The 22,530-nt window shown below is 48.5% G+C and overlaps 1 protein-coding gene and 3 non-coding genes across 4 annotated transcripts; all 4 read right to left on the minus strand.

Moving 5' to 3' along the window:
• Window positions 1–795: 795 nt before the first annotated feature.
• RPL17 (ribosomal protein L17) lies at window positions 796–4,292 on the minus strand. Its single transcript, XM_061343895.1, has 7 exons — window positions 4,270–4,292; window positions 3,863–3,915; window positions 3,728–3,768; window positions 2,655–2,789; window positions 2,096–2,194; window positions 1,378–1,569; window positions 796–886 (listed from the first exon to the last, which is right to left on the minus strand). The coding sequence occupies exons 2-7, from the start codon at window positions 3,900–3,902 to the stop codon at window positions 839–841; spliced, it is 555 nt and encodes a 184-aa protein (XP_061199879.1). The 5' UTR covers window positions 3,903–3,915; window positions 4,270–4,292; the 3' UTR covers window positions 796–838.
• LOC133207201 (small nucleolar RNA SNORD58) lies at window positions 1,233–1,304 on the minus strand. The gene has a single exon (XR_009723978.1). It is a non-coding gene; the product is annotated as a small nucleolar RNA SNORD58 (small nucleolar RNA).
• Window positions 1,861–1,934, minus strand: LOC133207202 (small nucleolar RNA SNORD58). Its single transcript, XR_009723979.1, has one exon. It is a non-coding gene; the product is annotated as a small nucleolar RNA SNORD58 (small nucleolar RNA).
• On the minus strand, window positions 3,987–4,056 carry LOC133207203 (small nucleolar RNA SNORD58). Its single transcript, XR_009723980.1, has one exon. It is a non-coding gene; the product is annotated as a small nucleolar RNA SNORD58 (small nucleolar RNA).
• Window positions 4,293–22,530: the final 18,238 nt, after the last annotated feature.

Here is a 22,530-nt window from a genome sequence, read left to right on the forward strand (position 1 = left end):
TGGTGTTTGTTTTGCATGTTTAACTCGGTTGTTAATTAACCATTATGGAAACAAAGCAAGGGTGCACAGACAAAAGGTAGGGTTTTTCCTTCTTTTTCCACAGAGGATGCGCCAGTCCAGAAGGGCCGATTCACACAACACGTTCCGGTTCTGCAGCCCCGGAGCACTCCCCCGAGGCCAGCACAGCCCTCCCACTCCGTGCAGCAGTTTCCGCCTATCCCGTTCATGTAAAGCCTGGAGAGCGGAGCCTTCCCGACTCGGTGAAGCTCCAACAGGAGCGTTCAGACCGAAGCGCTCCACACCTCAGCAAGAGCTGGGCACGCCGGCATACACCCGGTTAACGCAGAGGAGCAGCCAGCCCCCGTGCAGCCGGGATGGAGGGAGGCAAAGCACAGAGGGCCCAACGGGCCCGCACTCACCTCAGCGGCCCCTACCCAGCTCCGCTACCGGCTGCCTCAGCCTCTGCCGCCGCACCGGAAGCGGGCCCCGCACGTCCGGTCAGCGCAACCGCCAATGGGAGGTGGTGGCGTGTACGTCACATGGTACACTCCCTCCCCGTGCTGAGCGCCTGCGCGCTGCGCTGCACACTGGCAGCGGGACGCGTCATGCACGGCTCTACATGCCCCGTTAATTATCCCGGTTAATCAACTCGGTTTGTAGGTGAGTAACTCCCGCACGGCACCATCATCTCCCCGGCTGACGGAATACGAAGAGGGCAGGGCTAAGCCACGCGCCCACGGCAGACAGCCAGCACCCCCCCACACCCTGCCCCACACAGGCACAGAGCCAAAGCACTGGAGGTTATAGTATTTATTTCTGTACATCGGCGGCAGCAAGCTTACTCCCGAGCCATGAGCTTCTGCTTCTTCAGCTTCTTTTGGGAGATCTGGAAAACAACGAGGGAATGGAGAAAGTGAGAATGGGAGCCTACAGATCCACTCTCAGTCACCCTGTGAGATCACAGCCACCCCTTGCCCAAAATTCTTGGGAATTGCAAGGGATTCCTTCCCCTGTTCACAAAACCACCCACCAATCATACCTGCACTAGAGTTTTAACAGTATTTAGCATACTATTATATAAGTGTCCTGACAAGTATTAATTCGCCTAGAGAGTGTCAACTCACAATTTCCTGACACTCTGCTCCAGCAGAGGGGCACAAACCATTCCCATGAGAGACCTCAGCGAAGCCATCTCCCTCCTTCTCAACACTGTATCTACAGTAAACAATGAGGTCGCTCAGAATTGGCATGGAATTTTTTTTCACAGTTGCTCGAAAGGTGTCCTAAGATCATCATCACAGCAACCCATTCCACTGCAGGCAATGGTGCACCAACCCTCCCATCCCTGGATGGTGACAAGGTTATGATGCTTGGTACCTTTTTCTTTTGAGCAACCTCCTCCTCCGGCTTGGGGACAATCTGCTCCTTCTCGGTGAGGATCATCTCGATGTGGCAGGGGGAGCTCATGTAGGGGTTGATCCTGCCATGCGCCCTGTAGGTGCGCCGGCGCATCTTGGGGGCCTTGTTGACTTGGATGTGCTCAATGACCAGAGAATCCACGTCAAGACCCTGGGCAGAGGAAGAAATTAAACCTGTCACTGGGTTTTCCTCTTCACATCCATCATCTCTCCACAAAAAATGGGAATAACCACTCCTCCATGCACGCTGGTGCTGGCAAACAGAACAGCTGAACCTGGTGATGCCACAGTACTGGTTGTTTGCCAAGGAAGCACCAACATTAAGTCGGAAAGACAGACTGCACTACCATGTACCACAACAGATTTAGGAGAGAATACACATAAACATAACTAGAAAATAAACACAGACATATGGAAGAAGATCTCTCAAAAAATGATGCTGATGGCTCAGAAGAAAAAACTTAGCATTTTTTCACAGGTACTCCAAAGGTGTCCTAAGATACGTCATCACCGCCATCAAACTTCCCAAATTAATGTCACAAAGGTACAATCTGCCCCAAGATTTTGCTTTGGTTTGTAGTTTATAGGAGCACTAAACCACACCTGCTCCAAAGCCACCTTGCTGGGGAGCAAAGCCACACAACCTGACACAAGTGCTCTGTGTCTGTAACACCCACCTTGAGCTCAGCGTTGCTCTCCGCATTTTTGAGCATGTGCAGCAAGAACTCTGCGCTTTTCTTTGGCCAGCGTCCCTGCGTCCAGCCCCACTGCTTGGCCTGGGGGAAGAGGAAGAAGAGTAAGAAAGGGAAAAAGGAGGAAAAAAAGGAGGGGGAAATGAGGAAGGAAAAATGGGAATAAGGGGGAGGAGGGGGAAGAAGAAAGAGGCAGGACCTTTGTCCCGGTACAACACTACCTGCCCTTTATGCAGTGTTAACTTACCATTACATTGCCTTAAAGAGATACCAAAATAATTAAATTTCATCAATTACTAGACACTGCAAGTATGTGCAACGCTTCCTGTACCAGAATTAAGTAAATGAGTGAATCTTTTCTCTCTCTTGCGCAACCTGGGCAAGTGGAAAGTGTCCCTCATACGCTTTAAGGTACCATCAACCAAAGTAACTTAACTACTTTGTATTTTCATACAACCATCACCACTACCACCACCGGACTGCTCCTCGCACTTCCCTCCCATCATCCCAACACATCCTCCCCTTGTTTCACCCCAGCCCTCACCTGGGCGCATCTACCGACACCCCCGTTATAGCGGCGGAAAGGAACGCACTGCTTCTTCAGGGTGACATCTTTCAGGTACTTGGTGGCCTTGCGAATGTGCATGCCCTTGATGGCTTGGGCTGTCTCACGAGTGTTCTGGCAAAACAAAGCACAACAAACTTCACTTTAATGCCATCTTTCCAAGTTATAAAGTGAGTAAAAGCACTCCTTGCTCCTTCCCAGGTATTTGTTACAATTGCAGTTTAAAAGCATCACGCACACCCAAATTAATGTAAAATACCCAGCAACACTGTATTTACTGTTTTCACTACCTGCTCTTCTAACCCTTGTTATGACTTTCACTACTGAACTTACAGCTCTAGAGACATCTTTACTGGTTTTTACCCCGTACCTCGATCTTTACAAGGAGAAAAAAACAAAGTTTTAGTATTTATGCTTTTCTTAACTCCTCTTTTGCCACTAATCCCCAAAAGTAAAGCAAGCACCTGAATGATAAATCCTCGCTAAAACGTCAAACATGACACCTCAGGGACGTGATAACAAACCATGTAAAGAAACACCAAACTACAGAGTTATCTGTGTAGAGGATTATTAAAAGGAGAGAAGGCCCAGGAAAAAAATCAAGTCAAAGCATCAGTGCTTCATGCAGCACTGAATAAGACCATCAGAAAGTAACTACACTTCCACCTGTGATCATAAAAGAGCGAAATCCCTTTTCTCCTGTGTAACACCAAGCAGAAAAGCATCTACTCAGCTCCAGTTCTGAGCTTAACTTGAACGTTTCAGTAGCTCAGTTCCTCCTGCTAAATTCCCTGCAGATGCTTCCCTACTGTGTTTTATCTATATATGATACATAGCTCTTTAGAGCATACCATCTTACTTTTGATCCTGTGCAGACCACTACAGGCAGTCAAGCCAAACACAGGCACTAACCTATGATACCACCCCTAAGTAACTATGTAAAAATATGGAAGAGTAAAATACATGTATTTCAAAAGAAAACCCACTAAAACTACCAACACCCCCCCCCCCCCCTTAAAAATTGCATTTTTTACTACGGGAATGCTGCATACCTTGAAATGCACTCGCAAGTTGGATCCCCGTGACTTGCATGCTGCGGAGAAATAAAACCATTTTTTCTGGAATTAAAACCTTAATGGGTTCAGTAAAGCCCCCCCTCGAACGTTCACAAAACCTCAACAACTCACATTTCGTGGGGTTTTCCGGGTCCAGAGAGTAACGCACCATCTTTGCTGCTCAACTGCAAAACAGAAAATAACCTGTGTTAAGCTTATAATGCAGATATGAAGAATGTTCACCTCATGCCAAACAGCTGCTCAGAAACTACGCTTAACTCTTCACAGTTAAGTCCGAAGGTGTCCTAAGAAAATCATCACCGCAGCTGCGGCCTCCCTCATAGGCCTGCTTCCATCTCATACCACCAGACACCCCCCGCTCCGCCACCTCCATCTGTCCCGCCCCACAAATACCGCGGGCATCCGGCGAGAAGGACAGAACCCTTGTGCCCTCATGGCCTCCCCGGGGCTCCCTGGGCGGGATAGGCCCACGATGGGACCGGATTGAGGGCACTCCCCGGCCGCCATGGCTTCCTTACCTCAAGGCTGCGGCGGGGAAAGAGGAAGCGCAAAGGCCGCCGGGAGCCGGAAAGATGAGCCACTTCTCGCGAGAGGTCGGGCGCGATCTCGGCCAGGGAGCGTCGCGGAGGTGCGTTGCGAGCGCGGGGCGAAGAGCGGTGGAGGGACCGTCGATAAATGCGCGGCAGCGGATGGGAGCCAGAGGTCGCTCCGCCAGATCCCCGCCGTTGATCCTAAGCTCTGGAATGGGGGGACACCAGCCGGTGCCTTTCAGTCCGTATGCAGGAATGCGGACGCTGAGTCCGGCCTGTGCCGGGCTCCCCGCAGCCCGAGGTCTAACCCCGCAAGATGGCTGCGGGCCCGTGCCTCAGAAGCTGCCTCTAGAGCCCTCCGTGGCCGGGAGCAGACCGCTGCTGTCGGGAAAGGTGTCGGTGAAGCCAAGGCGAGGTGTTGGTAACCGTCAGCTCAGGGCAGGGCTGTTTGCCCGAGGCCGAGGAGCAAGCCGAAGGGGTGCCGCTAGATGGCAGTTCAGGATGGGAATAGAGCAGCGCCTCCCTTAACAGAGGTTTCACGGAATGACAGAGTGGATCGGGTTAAAGCGACCTTAAAGCTTCTCCAGTCCCAACCCCTGCCACGGGCAGGGACCCCTTCCACTGGAGCAGCTTGCTCCAAGCCCCTGTGTCCAACCTGGCCTTGAGCACTGCCAGGGATGGGGCAGCCACAGCTTCTCTGGGCACCCTGTGCCAGCGCCTCAGCATCCTCACAGGGAAGAGATTCTGCCTAAGAGCTCAGCTCAGTCTCCCCTGTTCTGGCAGGTTCAAGCCATTCCCCTTGGCCTGTCCCTACAGGCCCTTGTCCCAAGCCCCTCTCCAGCTTTCCTGCAGCCCCTTTAGGCACTGGAGCTGCTCTAAGGTCTCCCCTTCGGGAGCCTTCTCTTCTCCAGGCTGCCCCAGCCCATCTCTCTCAACCTGGCTCTAGAGCAGAGCTGCTCCAGCCCTCACAACATCTCCGTGGCCTCTTCTGGACCCACTCCAACAGCTCCACAGTATCCAAGAATATTTTATATCTATTTATTATCCACATTTATATATAATACTTTAACAATATCCAAGAGATGAGACCAAAGAGAATCAGGTTTGTGATTTGCAGCTGTTATTTATTGCATCATTATAAAAAATTATAAAATAATGACTTGTTAAAATAAAAGATTTTATTTTTTTTCCATTTTAGGTGTGTTTGCAGCTAGAACTGCTTGGGTAATGTGACAAGCAGCAGTTCACTTAAACCAAAACATTTCCTGAAAGTTATACCCATCTCCAGCAACAGGCTCATCAAGAACAGTTTGACACAGGAGGTACAAATCGAACTATCTTCCAGAGCATCCGTTAGTCTGGTGTCACCTGCCTGCCACGAGTGAGTCCTATTCAACTCTGCATTTAGAAACAAGGAGAGCAAGAACACACTGTGTAAATGCTTTGACCAGGAGGCTATTTTCAGATCTCTCGTTTAGGGTAAAACCCCCCAAAGCTTTGAAGCTAGGATTTCACCTAGATGGGAAGAGGAAACTCTTTGAACTATCACAAATATTTACATGGGTATATGGGTATGGGTAGCATGGTTTAGTGTGAGGTGTCCTTGCCCATAGCAGGGGGGTTGGAACTTGATGATCTTAAGGCCCTTTCCAGCCCTAACAATTCTATGCTTCTATGATTCTATGACTGGAAACTTGTAGAGTTCTAAATGTGGCTGCAGCTTTCCATTTCCCTGCCTACTTGGCTAGGGATATTAAGGATAACAGGAAGGGATTCTACAGGTACATAGCAAATAAAAAACAGACTAGGGAGAACGTAGGCCCCCTCAGGAAGCTGTCGGGAGAACTAGCTACACAGGATTTGGAGACGGCTGAGGTTCTGAATGACTTCTTTGCCTCGGTCTTCTCTAGCAAAGGCTCTGACCGCACCACCCAAATCTTGGAAGGCAGATGCAGGGACTGTGAGAATGAAGACCTTGGGCGCCCCCAGTAGGAGAGGCACTGGTTCAAGACCATCTTAAAAATCTGAATGCACAAGTCCATGGGTCCTGGTGAAATCCATCCGCGGGTCCTGAAGGAGCTGGCAAATGAAGTTGCTAAGCCGCTGGCCATCATATTTGAAAAATCATGGCAGTCAGGTGAAGATCCCGACAACTGGAAAAAGGGAAATATAACCCTCATTCTTAAGAAGGGGAAAATGGATGACCCAGGGAATTACAGACCAGTCAGTCTCTCCTCTGTGCCTGGCAAAATCATAGAATCATAGAATAGGTAGGGTTGGAAAGGACCTTAAGATCATCGAGTTCCAACCACCACGCCATGGGCAGGGACACCTTGCGCTAAACCATATCACCCAAGGCCTCGTCCAACCTGGCCTTGAACACTGCCAGGGATGGAGCATTCACAACCCCCCTGGGCAACCCATTCCTGTGCCTCACCACCCTCACAGGAAAGCATATCCTCCTTTTATCCAGTCTAAGCTTCCCCTGTTTAAGTTTTAACCCATTACCCCTTGTCCTATCACTACAGTCCCTAATGAAGAGTCCCTCCCCAGCATCCCTATAGGCCCCCTTCAGATACTGGAAGGCTGCTCTGAGGTCTCCACGCAGCCTTCTCTTCTCCAGGCTGAACAGTCCCAACTTTCTCAGCCTATCTTCATACAGGAGGTGCTCCAGCCCCCTGAGCATCCTCGTGGCACTCCTCTGCACTTGTTCCAACAAATCCATGTCCATTTTATGTTGAAGACGCCAGAACTGCACACAGTACTCCAAGTGAGGTCTCACGAGAGCAGAGTAGAGGGGCAGGATCACCTTTGACCTGTTGGTCACACTCCTTTTGATGCAGCCCAGGATATGGTTGGCTTTCTGGGCTGCAGGCACACACTGAAGCTGGCTCATGTTCATTTTCTCATTGACCAGCACCCCCAAGTCCTTCTCCTTGGGCTGCTCTGAATCTCTTCTCTGCCCAGCCTGTAGTTGTGCCTGGGATTGCTCTGACCCAGGTGTAGGACCTTGCACTTGGCATGGTTAAACTTCATGAGGTTGGCATCAGCCCACCTCACAAGTGTGTCAAGGTCCCTCTGGATGGCATTCCTTCCGTCCAGTGTATCAACCGAACCACACAGCTTGGTGTCATCGGCAAACTTGCTGAGGGCGCACTCAATCCCACTGTCCATGTCAGCGACGAAGATCTTGAACAAGACCAGTCCCAAAACCGATCCCTGAGGGACACCACTTGTCACTGGTCGCCAGCTGGACACTGAGCCATTGACTACAACTCTTTGTGTGCGGCCATCCAGCCAGTTCTTTATCCACCGAGTGGTCCATTCATCAAATTGATGTCTCTCCAATTTAGAGACAAGGATGTCGTGTGGGACAGTGTCAACCACATTACACAAATCCAGGTAGATGACATCAACTGCTCTACCCCTGTCCATAAGTTCTGTAGCTCCATCATAAACTCATGGAGCATATTCTCCTGGAAGGCATGCTAAGGCACATGAAAAACAACAAGGTGCTTGGTGACAGCCAGCACGGCTTCACTAAGGGGAAATCCTGCCTGACCAATTTGGTGCCCTTCTATGATGGGGCTACAGAACAGAAGGACAGCGGTAGAGCAGTTGATGTCATCTGTCTGGACTTGCGCAAAGCGTTCGACACTGTCCCATACGACATCCTTGTGTCTAAACTGGAGAGACACCAATTTGATGAATGGACCACTCGGTGGATAAAGAACTGACTGGATGGCTGCACACAAAGAGTTGTGGTAAACGGCTCAATGTCCAGCTGGAGACCAGTGACGAGTGGTGTCCGTCAGGGATCAGTGTTGGGACCGGTCTTGTTCAACATCTTCGTCGCTGACATGGACAGTGGGATTGAGTGTACCCTCAGCAAGTTTGCCGATGACGCCAAGCTGTGTGGTTCGGTTGATATGCTGGAGGGAAGGAATGCCATCCAGAGGGACCTTGACACGCTTGTGAGGTGGGCTGATGCCAACCTCATGAAGTTTAACCATGCCAAGTGCAAGGTCCTACACCTGGGTCGGAGCAATCCCAGGCACAGCTACAGGCTGGGCAGAGAAGAGATTCAGAGCAGCCCAAGGAGAAGGACTTGGGGGTGCTGGCTGATGAGAAAATGAACATGAGCCAGCTTCAGTGTGTGCTTGCAGCCCAGAAAGCCAACCGTTTCCTGGGCTGCATCAAAAGGAGTGTGAGCAGCAGTTCGAAGGAGGTGATCCTGCCCCTTTACTCTGCTCTCGTGAGACCTCACTTGGAATATTGTGTGCAGTTCTGGTGTTCTCAACATAAAAAGGACACGGAACTGTTGGAACAAGTCCAGAGGAGGCCACGAGGATGCTCAGGGGGCTGGAGCACCTCCCATATGAAGATAGGCTGAGAAAGTTGGGGCTGTTCATCCTGGAGAAGAGAAGGCTGCGTGGAGACCTCAGAGCAGCCTTCCAGTATCTGAAAGGGAGCTATAGGGATGCTGGGGATGGACTCTTCATTAGGGACTGTAGTGATAGGACAAGGGGTAATGGGCTAAAACTTAAACAGGGGAAGTTTAGATTGGATATAAGGAGGAAATTCCTTCCTGTTAGGGTAGTGAGGCACTGGAATAGGTTGCCCAGGGAGACTGTGAATGCTCCATCCCTGGCAGTGTTCAAGGCCAGGTTGGACGAGGCCTTGGGTGACATGGTTTAGTGTGAGGTGTCCCTGCCCAAAGCAGGGGGGTTGGAACTTGATGATCTTAAGGTCTTTTCCAACCCTCACTATTTTATGATTCTATGATTCTATGACTTCTACTTTGCTTTCCAAGGGGAGGCTTTCTGCAAATTCTCCAGGTGACTTTGAGACACTGATCTCAAAGCAGGAAGACCTGCTGGGATGTGGGCAAGTATTGTTTCTTCTTTTTACATATGATTTTTTTGTGAAAAAAATAAAATTAGGGGCACATACTCACAAGAATGCACACCACCTTTCAGTCAGAAATCCTTATTTTGAGATAATTGAGATGTATTTTCACCAGTTAGCACTTCTGTCATCATCTGTGGGATTAGAAGGCACTGAGCACCTCAGTGCATGCAGCCGTCTCAGAACAGTGGTAACGTGAAGAAGGATCAGCACTGCCAAAACACACGCACAAGCCTTTGTAAGTGAAGCATTACTAAAGAAACATAAACAAAAAGAGGTGTCCCCTCTGGGGTCCTGTGGCTTCAAGGAAACAGTAAATATGTAAAAAGAGATCTCAGTGATGACTCCCAGCACTTTCTTAGTGTTTCAGTTCTTCCTATGGAACAAGAGCAGTATTCCAAGAGCGTTAACTTTCCAGATGCAATAAACTAAAGCTAGCAAAAGCTGAGGTCCTCAAACACTTCTCCACCATCCTGTGGGGATCTCCTCTCACAGTGTGTGTGAATGCAACTCTCCTCTGTCACTGTGCCCTTGGCACCTTCCTCCATGTATTGGCAGTGAACGAAATCGGTCTTTCCATGGGAAGCACTTTCACACACAGCTGCTTCTTAGCAGCAGAGCACAGGAGCAACGAGATGTTCAGAGAAATCTGGAAGAGAGGTGTGAAATATAAGCAGTTGACACATGGTGGGAATTATCATATGGTCGTTGTGTTCATCACATCCGAAACAAAGAGATCATGGTTTCTGTTACTTACGTTTTATGTTTCCCCACATGTGGAAGTGTTTATCATCAGCTGCTGAGAGCTTGCAGTGGTGCAAGTGTAGAGGTAAGGGCTTCTGCGGATGGTGTCAGGAAATGAGATGCATGTTCTCATCCTTGTTGGGAGGTTAACAACTGCTCTCAGAGGTGGCCTAGCACAGAACTGAAGCTGAGATCAGGGCTGAGGCAGTTGGGCATGTGCCCTGTTGAGACTTAAGCAGATTATTCTCCCAGTGGATCAGCTACCTTGGATATTCAGCTTGCATGAGCTGACTTGAAAAGAGCTTTTGGATCCCAAGCAGAAAATTTGGGCACCTAAGTCCCAGATCATGCTCCTGAAGACTCCTGCATAGGAGGCAACTGCCTCCTAGTTCTGCGGGAATCTCTGCAGGACTTTACCTAAAACTCCTTGGTGCCATCCCTCTCAGATCCCCTGTCCACACCACCTAGCCCTGGTGATTGTGGCATGCATGTCCAGGAAGATCTCACTCTTTTGGCAGGCACTGAAATGTACAAACAACTATGTTCATACCTAAACCATTCGTCTGCTCTGGAAGCTCCTGCTGGGAGCATCCTCCCATGAAGGGCTCATCACAAGGGCAGCAAAGGTTTCTACCATCTCCTGAGGCAGAAACCTGCAGAATGGGATAGTGCCCATCTTGACCCAGCAGCGTGGAAGACCCACTTTCAGTTTTCTTTCCTTGAGTAGTTTCAAAGCCACATCCTAACCACGAGGACAGAGGCTGTTCTGTGGCAGAGATGCTCCCACCCTCCCTAATGCAGGTTTTCTGCGAAGCCTACAGTGCGTTGGCTTCACACCTCCCCTCTGGATGTGCTTTGTGGGCTGAAACGGAGCTGCACCCCTTAACCTGCCCTGAAAGAGCCCAGCAGGCAGCGGGAAGTGTACAGGTGCAGGAAGGCTGCATCACACAAGTTCTTTTATGAACGTACAGTGAGTAAACGAGCAGCTTTATCAGTTCTGCTGTAGTTGCCAAGCCAAATGTCACTCTAAGTGTCAGTTGGTCAACACCCTGGATAGCAACATCCCTTAGGGAAGGGAGAGGTGAGCTCTGAAACTGGTTAGGGGTTTTCACAGCAGGTCCAGATCTAAGAGAGCTCACTTCCATCTGTAGGACCTTCCTGCAGCTCTGGAGTTCCACCACTGTCACAGCAGATGTGGCAGAAGCAAACCTCTTCTGGTACTTGCCAGAAGGCAATACTTTGATTGCGGTTACCAAGGCAATACTTTAGCACCTACTCTGTTGCAGCTCAATTGCCTGACTGTGAGCTCAGACACACATGTGCCTCTGCTCTTGCTTGGAGGCAGTAATTACTAACAGAGGGGCAGGTAGAGCAACAGGAGGGTCCATGCTAAAATCCCTGTGACAGGTAGATCCAACGGCCTGATTGACCAAGCTTAACTCTGGCTTGCTAAAACACGTCATGTATCCGCTGCACTGCAGGAGGGGGGGTTTACCTGTTCTTTGCATGAGGATGGAAACCAATTTCTCAAGCTTTTTTGTAGATTTCTTGGCATTTATCTTACATGATTTTTGGAGTCCAAGGGTTATGTGGGGATATTAACTGTCATTCACAAAATTACATACAAATGGGTTGCTTGTCCTGATGCTTAAGCAGAAAATCTTGAGGGAAAAGACGTTTTAAATTGAAACCAGCTTGCATGCTGAAACACTGAAGCTTTCCAGCCTTCAGACAGCTGCCTGCACGTCCTTTCTCTGAAATCCTCTCTCCTGACCAGCCTACGGAATCCTGCACTCCTCCTCCCAGATGTGGGGCTTCTCCAGAGGCACACTTTGCTCCCATTGTTTTCCTTTTCCTCCAACAGCATGTGTACATGGGGTGGATTTTCCAGCTAAGCCACTCTCCACAGCAGTGTCCTAAAATGCACTGACCCAGGCAGCAAGTCCTAGAGGAAGACCTGTGGGCTTAGAAAAGGAGGAAATACATCTCCAGAAGATGCATTTCTTCAGCATAAGTTACCCAGCATAAGAAGATCATGGAGCTGTTGGAGTGAGTCCAGAGGAGGCCACGGAGATAGTTTGAGTGCTGGAGCAGCTCTGCTCTGGAGCCAGGCTGAAAGAGCTGGGCTGGGTCAGCCTGGAGAAGAGAAGGCTCCTGAAAGGGGGACCTTAGAGCAGCTCCATTGCCTAAAGGGGCTGCAGGAAACCTGGAGAAGGGCTTGGGACAAGGGCCTGTAAGGGCAGGCCAAGGGGAATGGCTTGAATGTGCCAGAGGGGAGGCTGAGCTGAGCTCTTAGGCAGAAGTTCTTCCCTGTGAGAGTGCTGAGGCGCTGGCACAGGGTGTCCAGAGAAGCTGTGGCTGCCCCATCCCTGGCAGTGTTCAAGGCTGGGTTGGTCACAGGGGCTTGGAGCAAGCTGCTCTAGCGGAAGGTGTCCCTGCCCATGGCAGGGGTTGGAACTGGATGAGCTTTATGGTCCCTTCCAACCAAAACCAGTCTGGGATTCTATGATTTGATAAGATGGACTGACCAATGCCAGCAAAATGAGACACTATAGGAGTTTTGCTCTGCCTCAGTCGTGGTCACCTGAAGAGCTCAATTATGTTTGATATTCCTCCCTGTAATTTTTAAGAAGACATGGTTCCATAGGGGACCAAAAGTCCCTTACTTAAGCAGATATATAACAAATTTATTTATATACATATCTTTATATGTATGTGTATGTATATATGTGTATGCATATAAATCATCACAAGTGTGTCATCTAAAATAAGTGAACAACCAGGATGCTTTTTATTCCCTGTGAATACTCCTAAGCCACAGGCAATTCTTTACAAAAAGAGGTTAGCTACATAGTCTGTTTCTGTTATATATACTGTACCGAGTTCAGGGTTGAAGAAACACCCAAGGGAGCTTAATGTCATGTCATCCATGTTTCTGTCCTTACCGTCACCACTGCTGAAGCATGACGCAGTAGGCACAGCACCTTGTCCATGCTGCTGGTGTCCCGCCAGCCAGCAACATGGTCAAAACAAGAAACCACAGCAATTGTTGATAGTGTCTCAATACTCAGCATTTTTGACATATTATCCTAGAGCTATGAGTTCACCCGCCCCCTGCACACCCACCTATGAGGGAATCACCAGTGGAATGCATCTCCCGTGTGATCAAATAACCTTGTGGCTGGGGGTTGTGTTTATTCAGTGTATTTCTTGCCAGCAAACTATTTACGCAGCTTCTGCAGCTCTGTGACAGCTCATTTGTGGCTTTCATTGCCAGAAATGGACCAGCCAATCGACTTGATGAGTAAGGCAGTAAATAAAGATACCATGTAAGTGCCTGATCATAAATGCTATTTGAGATAAATTAAATCCTGGGCTCTTGTTTGCTCTAACCTGTCTAGCTGATAACCAAGAAGTACTGCTTTAAATATGCTTTTGGTTAATGAAACCAAAAATATCTCTGGAATTGAGGGTATTGCCCACAATTTGCATCCACAGTTTAGTCACAAATTAAAATATGGGAAATTCTTTTTAAATATAACTTATTTTTTTTTCCTCTGAGGATGGTTGAAGCCTCTTCCTCTTCTCTGTGAGATGAAGAGGCTTCAACCTTTCGTTCTGTGTCTGGTACATCTGTGTCTTCATCTGGTCTGATGAAGAGCTACTCGGAATCAGCTGATAAAGCACAATCAAACCTGTTCTTCTCTTTTAGGGGCTTCTGCATCTGCATCTCACTGCTGGTAGACACAGCACAGAGAGACCTGGGCAAGGAACAAGGCAGAGATCCACTGGGAGCCTGGGAAGTGAGGTTGGATGATACCTATTAACACAACCAGTGCAAAGATTCCAGCCAGCAGACAGGGTTTTGTTCAAGGCATGGCAAGAAACTTCAGCCCTGAATGTCTGCTCATCTAAACTTCATCTCTGCAGCAACACTTCCAGCATCTTCATTGATCACCCCAATGTGTGGTTTCTGTGTTCATTCTTTCCTGTTCCTATTGTCAGAGATTTTCCACAAATTCCTGCTGTCCCCTGCTGTGTTGATTGCAGCATCTTCCTCTCCACAAGACAATGACTTCCCTGCTTTGATCCCAAATGTCACCTCTGAGGTCATCCCTCCCTCCTGGCTCTCCCCTCCCTCTCCCAACCATCCAGCTACCTCCTCCTTTGCTATTACAACAGCTCTGACACAAGCGCCCTCTTTCAAAGCCTTCCTTATCTGTCCATGCTTACTAATCCCCTATTTGAGCTGCCCTCCCCCTCTACAGCCTCTCCTCTCCATTCTTTTCCAGCGTGCATGGTCCTGTCACATGCCATTGCTTGGGAAAGTCATATGATGAGTAGGGACCGCTGGGCAAGGCTGTGGCAGGCATCTGCTGAACGTGGGGCCCCGGTGGGTAGCACACCTCCAGCTCCCTCCCCATGGCCACTGCCACCCCGTGACTCCATCAGATGCTGGACCTGCACTGTGCAGAAACATGGTGCCGTGCATGGATGGGAGCTGAAGGCGAGGAGCTGCATTGCAAATGCAAGGAAGGAGTGTCACACACAGGAGGTGGTTGGCAGGATGCGTTCTGCACCCATGGCTCAGACTGGGCAGGCCTGCTGATACTGCTCCCCTGACTTGCCTGCCTGGCAGGACTCTGCTCACACCTCCTACATTGTTTGCTTAGAAAATACCACCCTTGCTCTGTACAGCATATCATAGAGTCATAGAATAGAACCTTCAAATGGTTTGGGTTGTAAGAGACTTTAAAGGTCATCTATTCCAACGCCCGTGTCATGAGCAGGGACACCTTCCACTAGAGCAGCTTGCTGTAAGCCCCTGTGACCAACCTGGCCTTGAACACTGCCAGGGATGGGGCAGCCACAGCTTCTCTGGGCACCCTGTGCCAGTGCCTCAGCACCCTCACAGGGAAGAGCTTCTGCCTAAGAGCTCATCTCAGTCTCCCCTCTGGCACGTTCAAGCCATTCCCCTTGGCCTGTCCTTACAGGCCCTTGTCCCAAGCTCCTCTCCAGGTTTCCTGCAGCCCCTTTAGGCACTGGAGCTGCTCTAAGGTCTCCCCTTCAGGAGCCTTCTCTTCTCCAGGCTGACCCAGCCCAGCTCTCTCAGCCTGACTCCAGAGCAGAGCTGCTCCAGCCCTCGCAGCATCTCCATGGCCTCCTCTGGCCTCGCTCCAACAGCTCCATGTCCCTCTTGTGCTGTTGCCCCAGAGCTGGCTCAGGACTGCAGGGGGGGTCTCCCTAGGGCACAGCAGATCAGGGATCCCCTCCCTGAGCTGCTGCTCATGCTCTGGGGGTGCCGTCTGTGATTTGAGTGACTGCACAGAAAAGTCCTGTTTTTCCTATGGCATGACCTTACTTGGCCTGTCTGTCCTTGTACTGGCAGTTCCTGTGATGAACATCAGCAGTGTCTGTACATTACAGGCAGAAACATGAGTACAAAGTACCAAGTAGTGTCCTAAGCTTTTCTTAATTAATTAGAGCCATTGCCCGTTCCTAATAATATCCGCACACTCAACACACACAATAAATATGAGAAGGTAGGCAATTAGGAATAAGTGCCCAGAAGGTGAAGCAGAGCGTGTAAGCAGCATCCTCAGGGACATCTTGTTCTTCCTCATTGTCATACTGCATATGCTGTAAATGAATGTGCTCGATGTCCTTTCATTGAGACAGTGAGGATTGAGCCTGGATGTAGGCAGGGGATAATTGTCAGGTTCTCAAAGTAAAATGTGCAAGCTGGTGAAAAATTCAATTAATAATATTGTTGGTTTATATTATTAACATAATAATTATTATACATTTTTATAATGTTATATATAATATATATTTTCTAATAAATAATACATTTATTTCATTTTCTATATATTATTAATTAAAGCCAACATCTGACTAAAGCAGGAGACTCTACTTATCTCCAAGCATGGCTCAAGGCTTTCCCCTGTCTCCAGCAGATCCCAGGCTACACCCTGCTGTGATTTGTGAAGGACAAAGACTGAAAGTAAAGAGGAAATTAAAAACAGGGCGCTGGAATACAAACATTACTAACCTTGATGATACACAACATGATCTTGTGCTGCTTATTTCTGTGCCCCAAAGTGTTTGCCACAATTTCTCTGACAAAAACCCAGAAAACGTGCGGTTTAAAAAGCCATTCTCCTGTAACGAGAGTCACAAATACTGCTGAAGGATCTCCTAAACACCAGCCAGATCAGCAGTCGGTACCATGAAGAGAGTAACAAATTAACTGGTTTTAATAAATACCTCCTTTTTTTTTTCCTGTAGGCACTGGGATGTTGAGTGGTATGCCCAGAGTTTCCTCATTTTTGTGTCCATCCACATTTATGGGATCCATTTTGGAAGCCTGAGTGCCACTGAGATCAATTTACAGTGAATTTAAGAGTGCTAAAAATGATGATTTAGGTGGCTGCTTTTGGATTTAGTCTGGGAAGTTTTTTGAAAAGGAGGAGATCTCAGCTTACTGGTTATTCTCCCCAAATGACATCTTGCAATATCTTTTAGAAGTAAGTCCAAAGACAGCCTGTGGCCTGGTTTGACAAACATCTAAGCAGGTAGGAACGCTGCTGCTTGCTCTGACAGCTCTTATGGTCTCTCCTTAAGCTGCAGTCCGTCTGAATGTCAAATACATCACACTGATGTTGCTACCACATCCAGACTTGGGCCAGGTATTTCTGCAGATCTGAAGAAAAACATGTGAATAAGGATATGTGCTCAAAAAATCTCCTTAAACCAAACAACTGCCTCCAAACTCCTCTCTGGACTTTCCAGCAGCTCCAGCCCCCACTTACAGAAAAGGCAGGGGACCAGTGTTAGTCATTTATTGTTTTTTTTAATCTTTCCCTTTGCTGGATACAGGAGAGTTAAAGCAGGAGTGCTGCTGGGAGCTCACCATCCACCACAATATGAAGAGTCAAGCGATCAGGAGCAGTGATGCTTCTCCAATCCCCCGCTTAGGACAGAAAAGAGCAGAGACAATCATCCCCCTGGGTACCCACACCACTTGTGCACTGCCAATGGGCTTGGCGCCAAGTCCCTGTTCAACCCCAAACATGCTCAGCTTGGATGGAAAAGAGTGGGGTTTGGGCATATGTGTAGAAAGAGAAAATATATGTCGTTCCTCAGCACAGGCCTAAAGACATCCTCGTCATTAGAGTGGATGGAGCAGACTCGCCACCCACCACTGGGTCTTCTGTCTGACACAAAGCAGCCAAGCGGTCTGGATCCATCTCACGTACCTCGGCACGTGCTGGGAATGACAAGGCACTGAATTAGCACTCGTCTGCTTGGACACAGGCAATAGGCATCAGGACACACTGAGCTCTCACTGGCATTCAGGCTGTGCTCCTTCACAGCTGTGCTGTGGCCCGAGATGCTGTGAGATCACCTGAGGGTCTCTGCAAGAGCAACATGGTCTCAGTCAGAGAAACCTGGCAACTACTTCAAGGCATGGGAAGGGCTGAAAAGAAATTGAAATCACCCTAAAAATCACTTCACGTTGCTTAGGTGTGTCTGGGAAAATGGCACAACAAAGAGTGGCCAGGAGGAAGCATGTCCTTGGTGAAGGGTGGTCCAGAAGCAGTACCAGGGTGCTGCTATGGGAAGAGGGCAGCCAGCAGGGATCAAAGCCTTCTGAGACCCTCCCTGTGGATGGGGATGCCTGGAGGCAGGTACAAACTGTAACGTTCCTCCCTGTGTGACAACGTTCACAAGAATTAGTGTTTCTCAGGAATGCAGGGATTTATTCTTCAAGGCCCTCTGTATCCGTGGGCGCTGCAGCCCAAACACTGCACCGATAGAGCATGTGCTTGGTAAGAACCCAGGAACAGATGCTAGCGGATTTAATGTGGGACAGGAGGCCCATTGCAGGTTTGCAGACTGCCAGCAGGGTCAGCTGTAAATATTCCCTCACAATCAAAGGCATTCATCTAAGGATTACATGCTGGGGGCTTTGTGGTAAAGTAAATTTGCAACTAACGGGACCATTAATAGTCAGACAGTTTAGTTGCCATTTATTTTCACCCTCAGTCATTTTTACTACATCTAAATACCATGGGGATGTAGGACTTGAATGATGTGGCCTAAGAAATCAGCTTAGAAGAAGTAGGAGAAGGGGTTACCTCCAACAAAGAGAGCTCAACAGGGATCGAATGGGGATATGAATAGCGAGTAATGCCACTGAAGCATGTGAGCTGATTTCATAACCTGATGTAGATTAGCCTCCTCTGTAAGCAAGCTATCGAGGAGTATAAGCATGTTCATAGAGGGGGTGTATACGAAAGGCTGAGGAGGAGAGGAGAGACTTCGTGGGTTGGGGAATGGATGTGAAACAAAGACACCATGGGCTTTTTTCATGTCAGTTTGATGTTCACAGAGCAAAAATACCCACAGGAGAAACTGTGCCACATAAGTCATATCTCCCCCTTCTGCAGTAAGCACTCAGTATAAAGAATTAGTAGCATGATGAGATGATGACAAACCAAGAGGGCCTAGGCTGAGCAGGCACAGGGTGATGCAAGGATTAACCCAGGGTGTTGTTTCACCACAGAGCTGCCTCTCCAGGACCACAGACCCTTTGGGGTGCTGTCAGCTCTGCATACTTGTCTGATGGGGGGTCCTCTGTGGCCCCAGCTCAGTGCACCCCAAAGCTGCATGAACAGCACTTCCCTTCTGGGTTTCTTATGCAGCCCCATCTCTACCCCTTCTCTCCATCATCTCAGCAACAAATTAGGCCTACCCCTTCTCTCCATCATCTCAGCAACAAATTAGGCAGATGGAGCCAAGAGGGGAACTAGCACCAATCCCATTAAATTCTACTGCCTGGGCTGTGTTTTATAATTGAAAAGAAAAACTGTTTTATAACAAAAAAAAAAAAAAAAAAAAGAGAAAGAAAAGAACAATCCCTTTCTTTCCCCTCCTCCTCCGATCCTGCAAATACTAAAACCCTACTCCCTCTTCCATTGAAGAGAAAGAATGAAAATAGGCAAAAGCCAGGCAGGAAGAATGGAGAGTGTGTAAAACATTCTCAGGTTTCTAAATGTGGAATTAAAATTTTGAAGAATAGGAATAATCACTCCCTGATGCTGAGTATCTGACCTAAGGCAATGAAATTAATTTTTGGCTTGTGCAAATGAGCAGTCCTTATTAGGAGCATCTCTGTCTCTTGTTGATGTGCCATTGCTTTCAGTAATAAGCATCCACGAATGCAAGTGCAAGAGCCACTGTTTTTCTCCATCAAGAGGGGTCACTTGAGCCAAGTGCTCTGTTTCCACCTTCCTGGTGATGGGAATGTGATGGGATTCAATCTTAGCCATTGGAGTAACATGCAAATCTGTCCTGCAGCCACTCACTGAGGTGATGATACCTTGTCCTGGGCAGCTAAACGTTCTTGCTGCTTTTTCCGTGGCAGGACATCCCTGAGAGAATGTAAGATGCAATATTAGTAGCCCCATTCATGCAGGGGGCTGCTGTTTTTTCTCCTTGTGATCTCCAGAGTTGCTGACACCAGAATTACTCTGCCTCTGCGAGTCTTTAAAGAGGTTGTGTGATGCTGAAGGGTTTTCCCTCTCCCCTTAACGCTCAGGTCTTTGATGGTGCAGTTCATTCACACTTCTTGCTGTGATATCTGCAAAGAAAAGAGGTTTTGGACTGATTTTAAAGACAGAGAGATAGAAGTGTTAAAGACAGTTATTTTGCAAAAGGCTCCTGATATCAGTCTCCTTGTGCAGGACGGTGACAGACGCATTCTATCAAGAGACTGCAGAAGACACTGACCCTAGCGCAGGACAGAGATGTTCTGCTCACATGGAAACAGCATTGAAGGGGTCTCACTGATGGATGCATGGACATGGAAACCTCCCAAATTAAATGCTGCTGAAAAACCTGTTTTATCTTTCCCTGAACTTGGGTCTCCAGGAGATCACAGTGGGAATGGAGCTGGGAAGAGAGAAGAGAGCCAGAAAGAAGCCTGCAAGAATAGCCACCATCTCCCCAGGCATTGCCCGGCTCACAGCAGCTGCTGGGATAAAGCCTCCAACATCCCTACAAGTGCTGCAAATACTGAGCTTCCAGCTCTTTTAAAGTGGATTATTATCCATTTTACCCTGGTTTATTATTTATTACTTATTACAATATCCAGGAATTCCATCTGGGAACCATGAAATCTCTCCCAGTGAAAAACTAATCAAAACTAGGAATTTCTCCTTAAAATTATTGTGCTTAATGAACTGCTATTTTCCAGGCAGCTCCGGGTGGGAGCCTTTTCCCCCCAGGCCATTGGGGTTACTGAGAGGTCAGTGCAGAGCCATACTCTGCATTGACACGATGCCCATCACAACAGTTTCTGAGCATCTCCCTGGACCTTTTGGCTGTAGCAGCCAGGAATTATTTGATGTGCTTCTTCCTCGCTGTTGCTAAGTTATTCTCACTCCTGCTGTCATTTGTGGAAGCCAGAGGGAAAGAGCAGGACACTACACAGACAAAAGGAGGACATGACTCCACCCATCACAGCTTTACAATGGCAAGAGGCAGCAGCTGAATGCAAAAGCACAGGAGGAAGAATGAGAAGACGTCAGAGTGGCCGATGGTCTGGCAGGGCTTTGTTGGCACCAGGAATGTCTTTAAATGATGAAGCGTTTGGTGATGAGGCTTGCTTGATTCATTTCCTGCAGGAGTAAGTCCGGCTGTAGGCCAGCAGCTGAGAAACCTCTGTCCTTTCTTTTTTAGGCCACCACTGTCGAGATGCTGCTCCTCGATGGACCACACAGCTGTGGGAGAGGCAGCTCAAAGCCGTGCTCCCTAGGGAGATGCAGTTAGCGTCATCTGCAGCCTCCTGAAACAGGAGCTGCTCAAATAGCTCCCAGAATGTGTATTCACTCTGCCAAGTCAGAAATGAAGAGGTTCAGGAATGATCCCCAAAAGGAGAAGAGCAGCAGTCCCCCTTCACAACCTGCTGTATGAGAGCTAGGAGGAAACCTTTTGGAATGGAATGGAACAGAACAGAAAACAGGACAGAACAGGACAGGACAGAACAGAACAGGAGAGAGAAGAACAGAATGGAACAGAGAGCGGAATAAAACAGAATAAAATATAATAGCATAAAATAGAAGGATAGGATAGACTAGGCTAAACTAGAATAGAATAGGCTCTTAGGGTAGTTTGGGTTAGAAGGGACCATAAAGATCATCCAGTTCCAATCCTCTGCCACCTTTTATCACATCCCTACAACTGCAGAAGTTTCCTGATGTAAGAGATGTAATTTCTGTCCATCAGTGAACCAACTGGGACACAAAATAAATCACTGTATCTAGTGGTGGCCTTGGAAGTGCTGGGGTAAATGTTGGACTAGATGATCTTAAAGGTCTTTTCCAACTTCGTGGAGTTGGTAATTTTATTATTACAAAGACCAAAGAATCCCAGACTGGTTTGTTTTGGAAGGGGCCTTAAATCTTATATAGTTCCAACCCCCTGCCATGCGCAGGGACACCTTCCAGTAGACCAGGTTGCTCCAAGCCCCATCCAACCTGGCCTTGGATATAGAATGGAATATTTCAGTTGGACCTCTGGTGGTCGCCCAGACCAACTGCCAGCCCACATGGAGTCAGGAGGCGGCTGGGCTGAACAATGCTCACAGGCGTGCAGGATATGAACTCAGCTCACCATGAAAGCACTGCTGGAAAATCAGATCAGTTCTGCCACTGATACCTACTAGTGAGGGCTGAAGCAATTCATGTGCCTCATTTCCCATATTTCCCTTGCTATTGACTAGGTTTAGGCCTCCATCTCTTCATCCTCATCTCTGCCCATCATTTGCTGCACCTCTCCCCTGCCTCTCCCTTGCTCGTTTCATACACCTCAGACCCTAGAGCCTCTTCCTGGCTTTCTGTTGTGGGTTTGGAGGGAAAGGAAAGGGATCTTGTCCTAGGGCATCTCCTTCTTACACTTTGTGCAGTGAGAGAGCAGCAGAAAATAAAATGTAATCTTATAGGTCATTAGCGTATGGATCAGACAATAAAAAATTGGGAATAAAGAGCTTTTCACAACACAGGGTTCAAAGCTATTTATGGCATCACTAACCCAACTGTGGAAGCTGGTGGACAGCCAGGTGTGGTTGCCCCATGGGGAGCATCTGATGCCTTTTGGGTCTGTAGAATCCAGAGTGTACAAGATTGTGTGTGGATCTGAAAGCCCCAGACCCACACTAGCACCTGGGGTGGGCAATGGGCACATCACAGGCTCGCTGATGGCTCACACAACCCTTTGTGGTGCTTTGCTTTACCCATCTGAGAAACCCAATTTGGTGGAGCTGCCTGTCCCCGCTGCCTCCTGGGGGAGTCACCCACCCCTGCAAGTGTTCACATAGACGAGCCCCTCAGTGCCACGGGTTAGTGGTGGCCTTGGCAGTGCTGGGGAATGGTTGGACTGGATGAGCTTAAAGGGCTTTTCCAACAGAGCTGATTCTATGATTCTATGTATATATGTATGCACATGTACACATACATAGGCATGTACCTGTGCGTACACATACGTACATACACACGTGTACACACACATACATAAGTGTGCACCTGTACGTAC

Source organism: Neopsephotus bourkii, unplaced genomic scaffold (genome assembly GCF_033783945.1).
Source record: "Neopsephotus bourkii isolate Nb327-2 ecotype Australia unplaced genomic scaffold, CSIRO-AGI_Nbou_v1 NB_1829, whole genome shotgun sequence".
NCBI classification, from domain to species: Eukaryota; Metazoa; Chordata; class Aves; order Psittaciformes; family Psittacidae; genus Neopsephotus; species Neopsephotus bourkii.

Bases quoted from the DNA above. Each gene is read 5' to 3' on its own strand.
- RPL17 (XM_061343895.1), bottom strand. From the start codon at position 3,902: ATGGTGCGTTACTCTCTGGACCCGGAAAACCCCACGAAAT. The intron at 1,570-2,095 runs GTGGGTGTTACA...TCCTCTGCCCAG, and splicing joins AGAGCAACGCTGAGCTCAAG to GGTCTTGACGTGGATTCTCT. The intron at 887-1,377 runs GTACCAAGCATC...GTTGTTTTCCAG, and splicing joins AGGTTGCTCAAAAGAAAAAG to ATCTCCCAAAAGAAGCTGAA.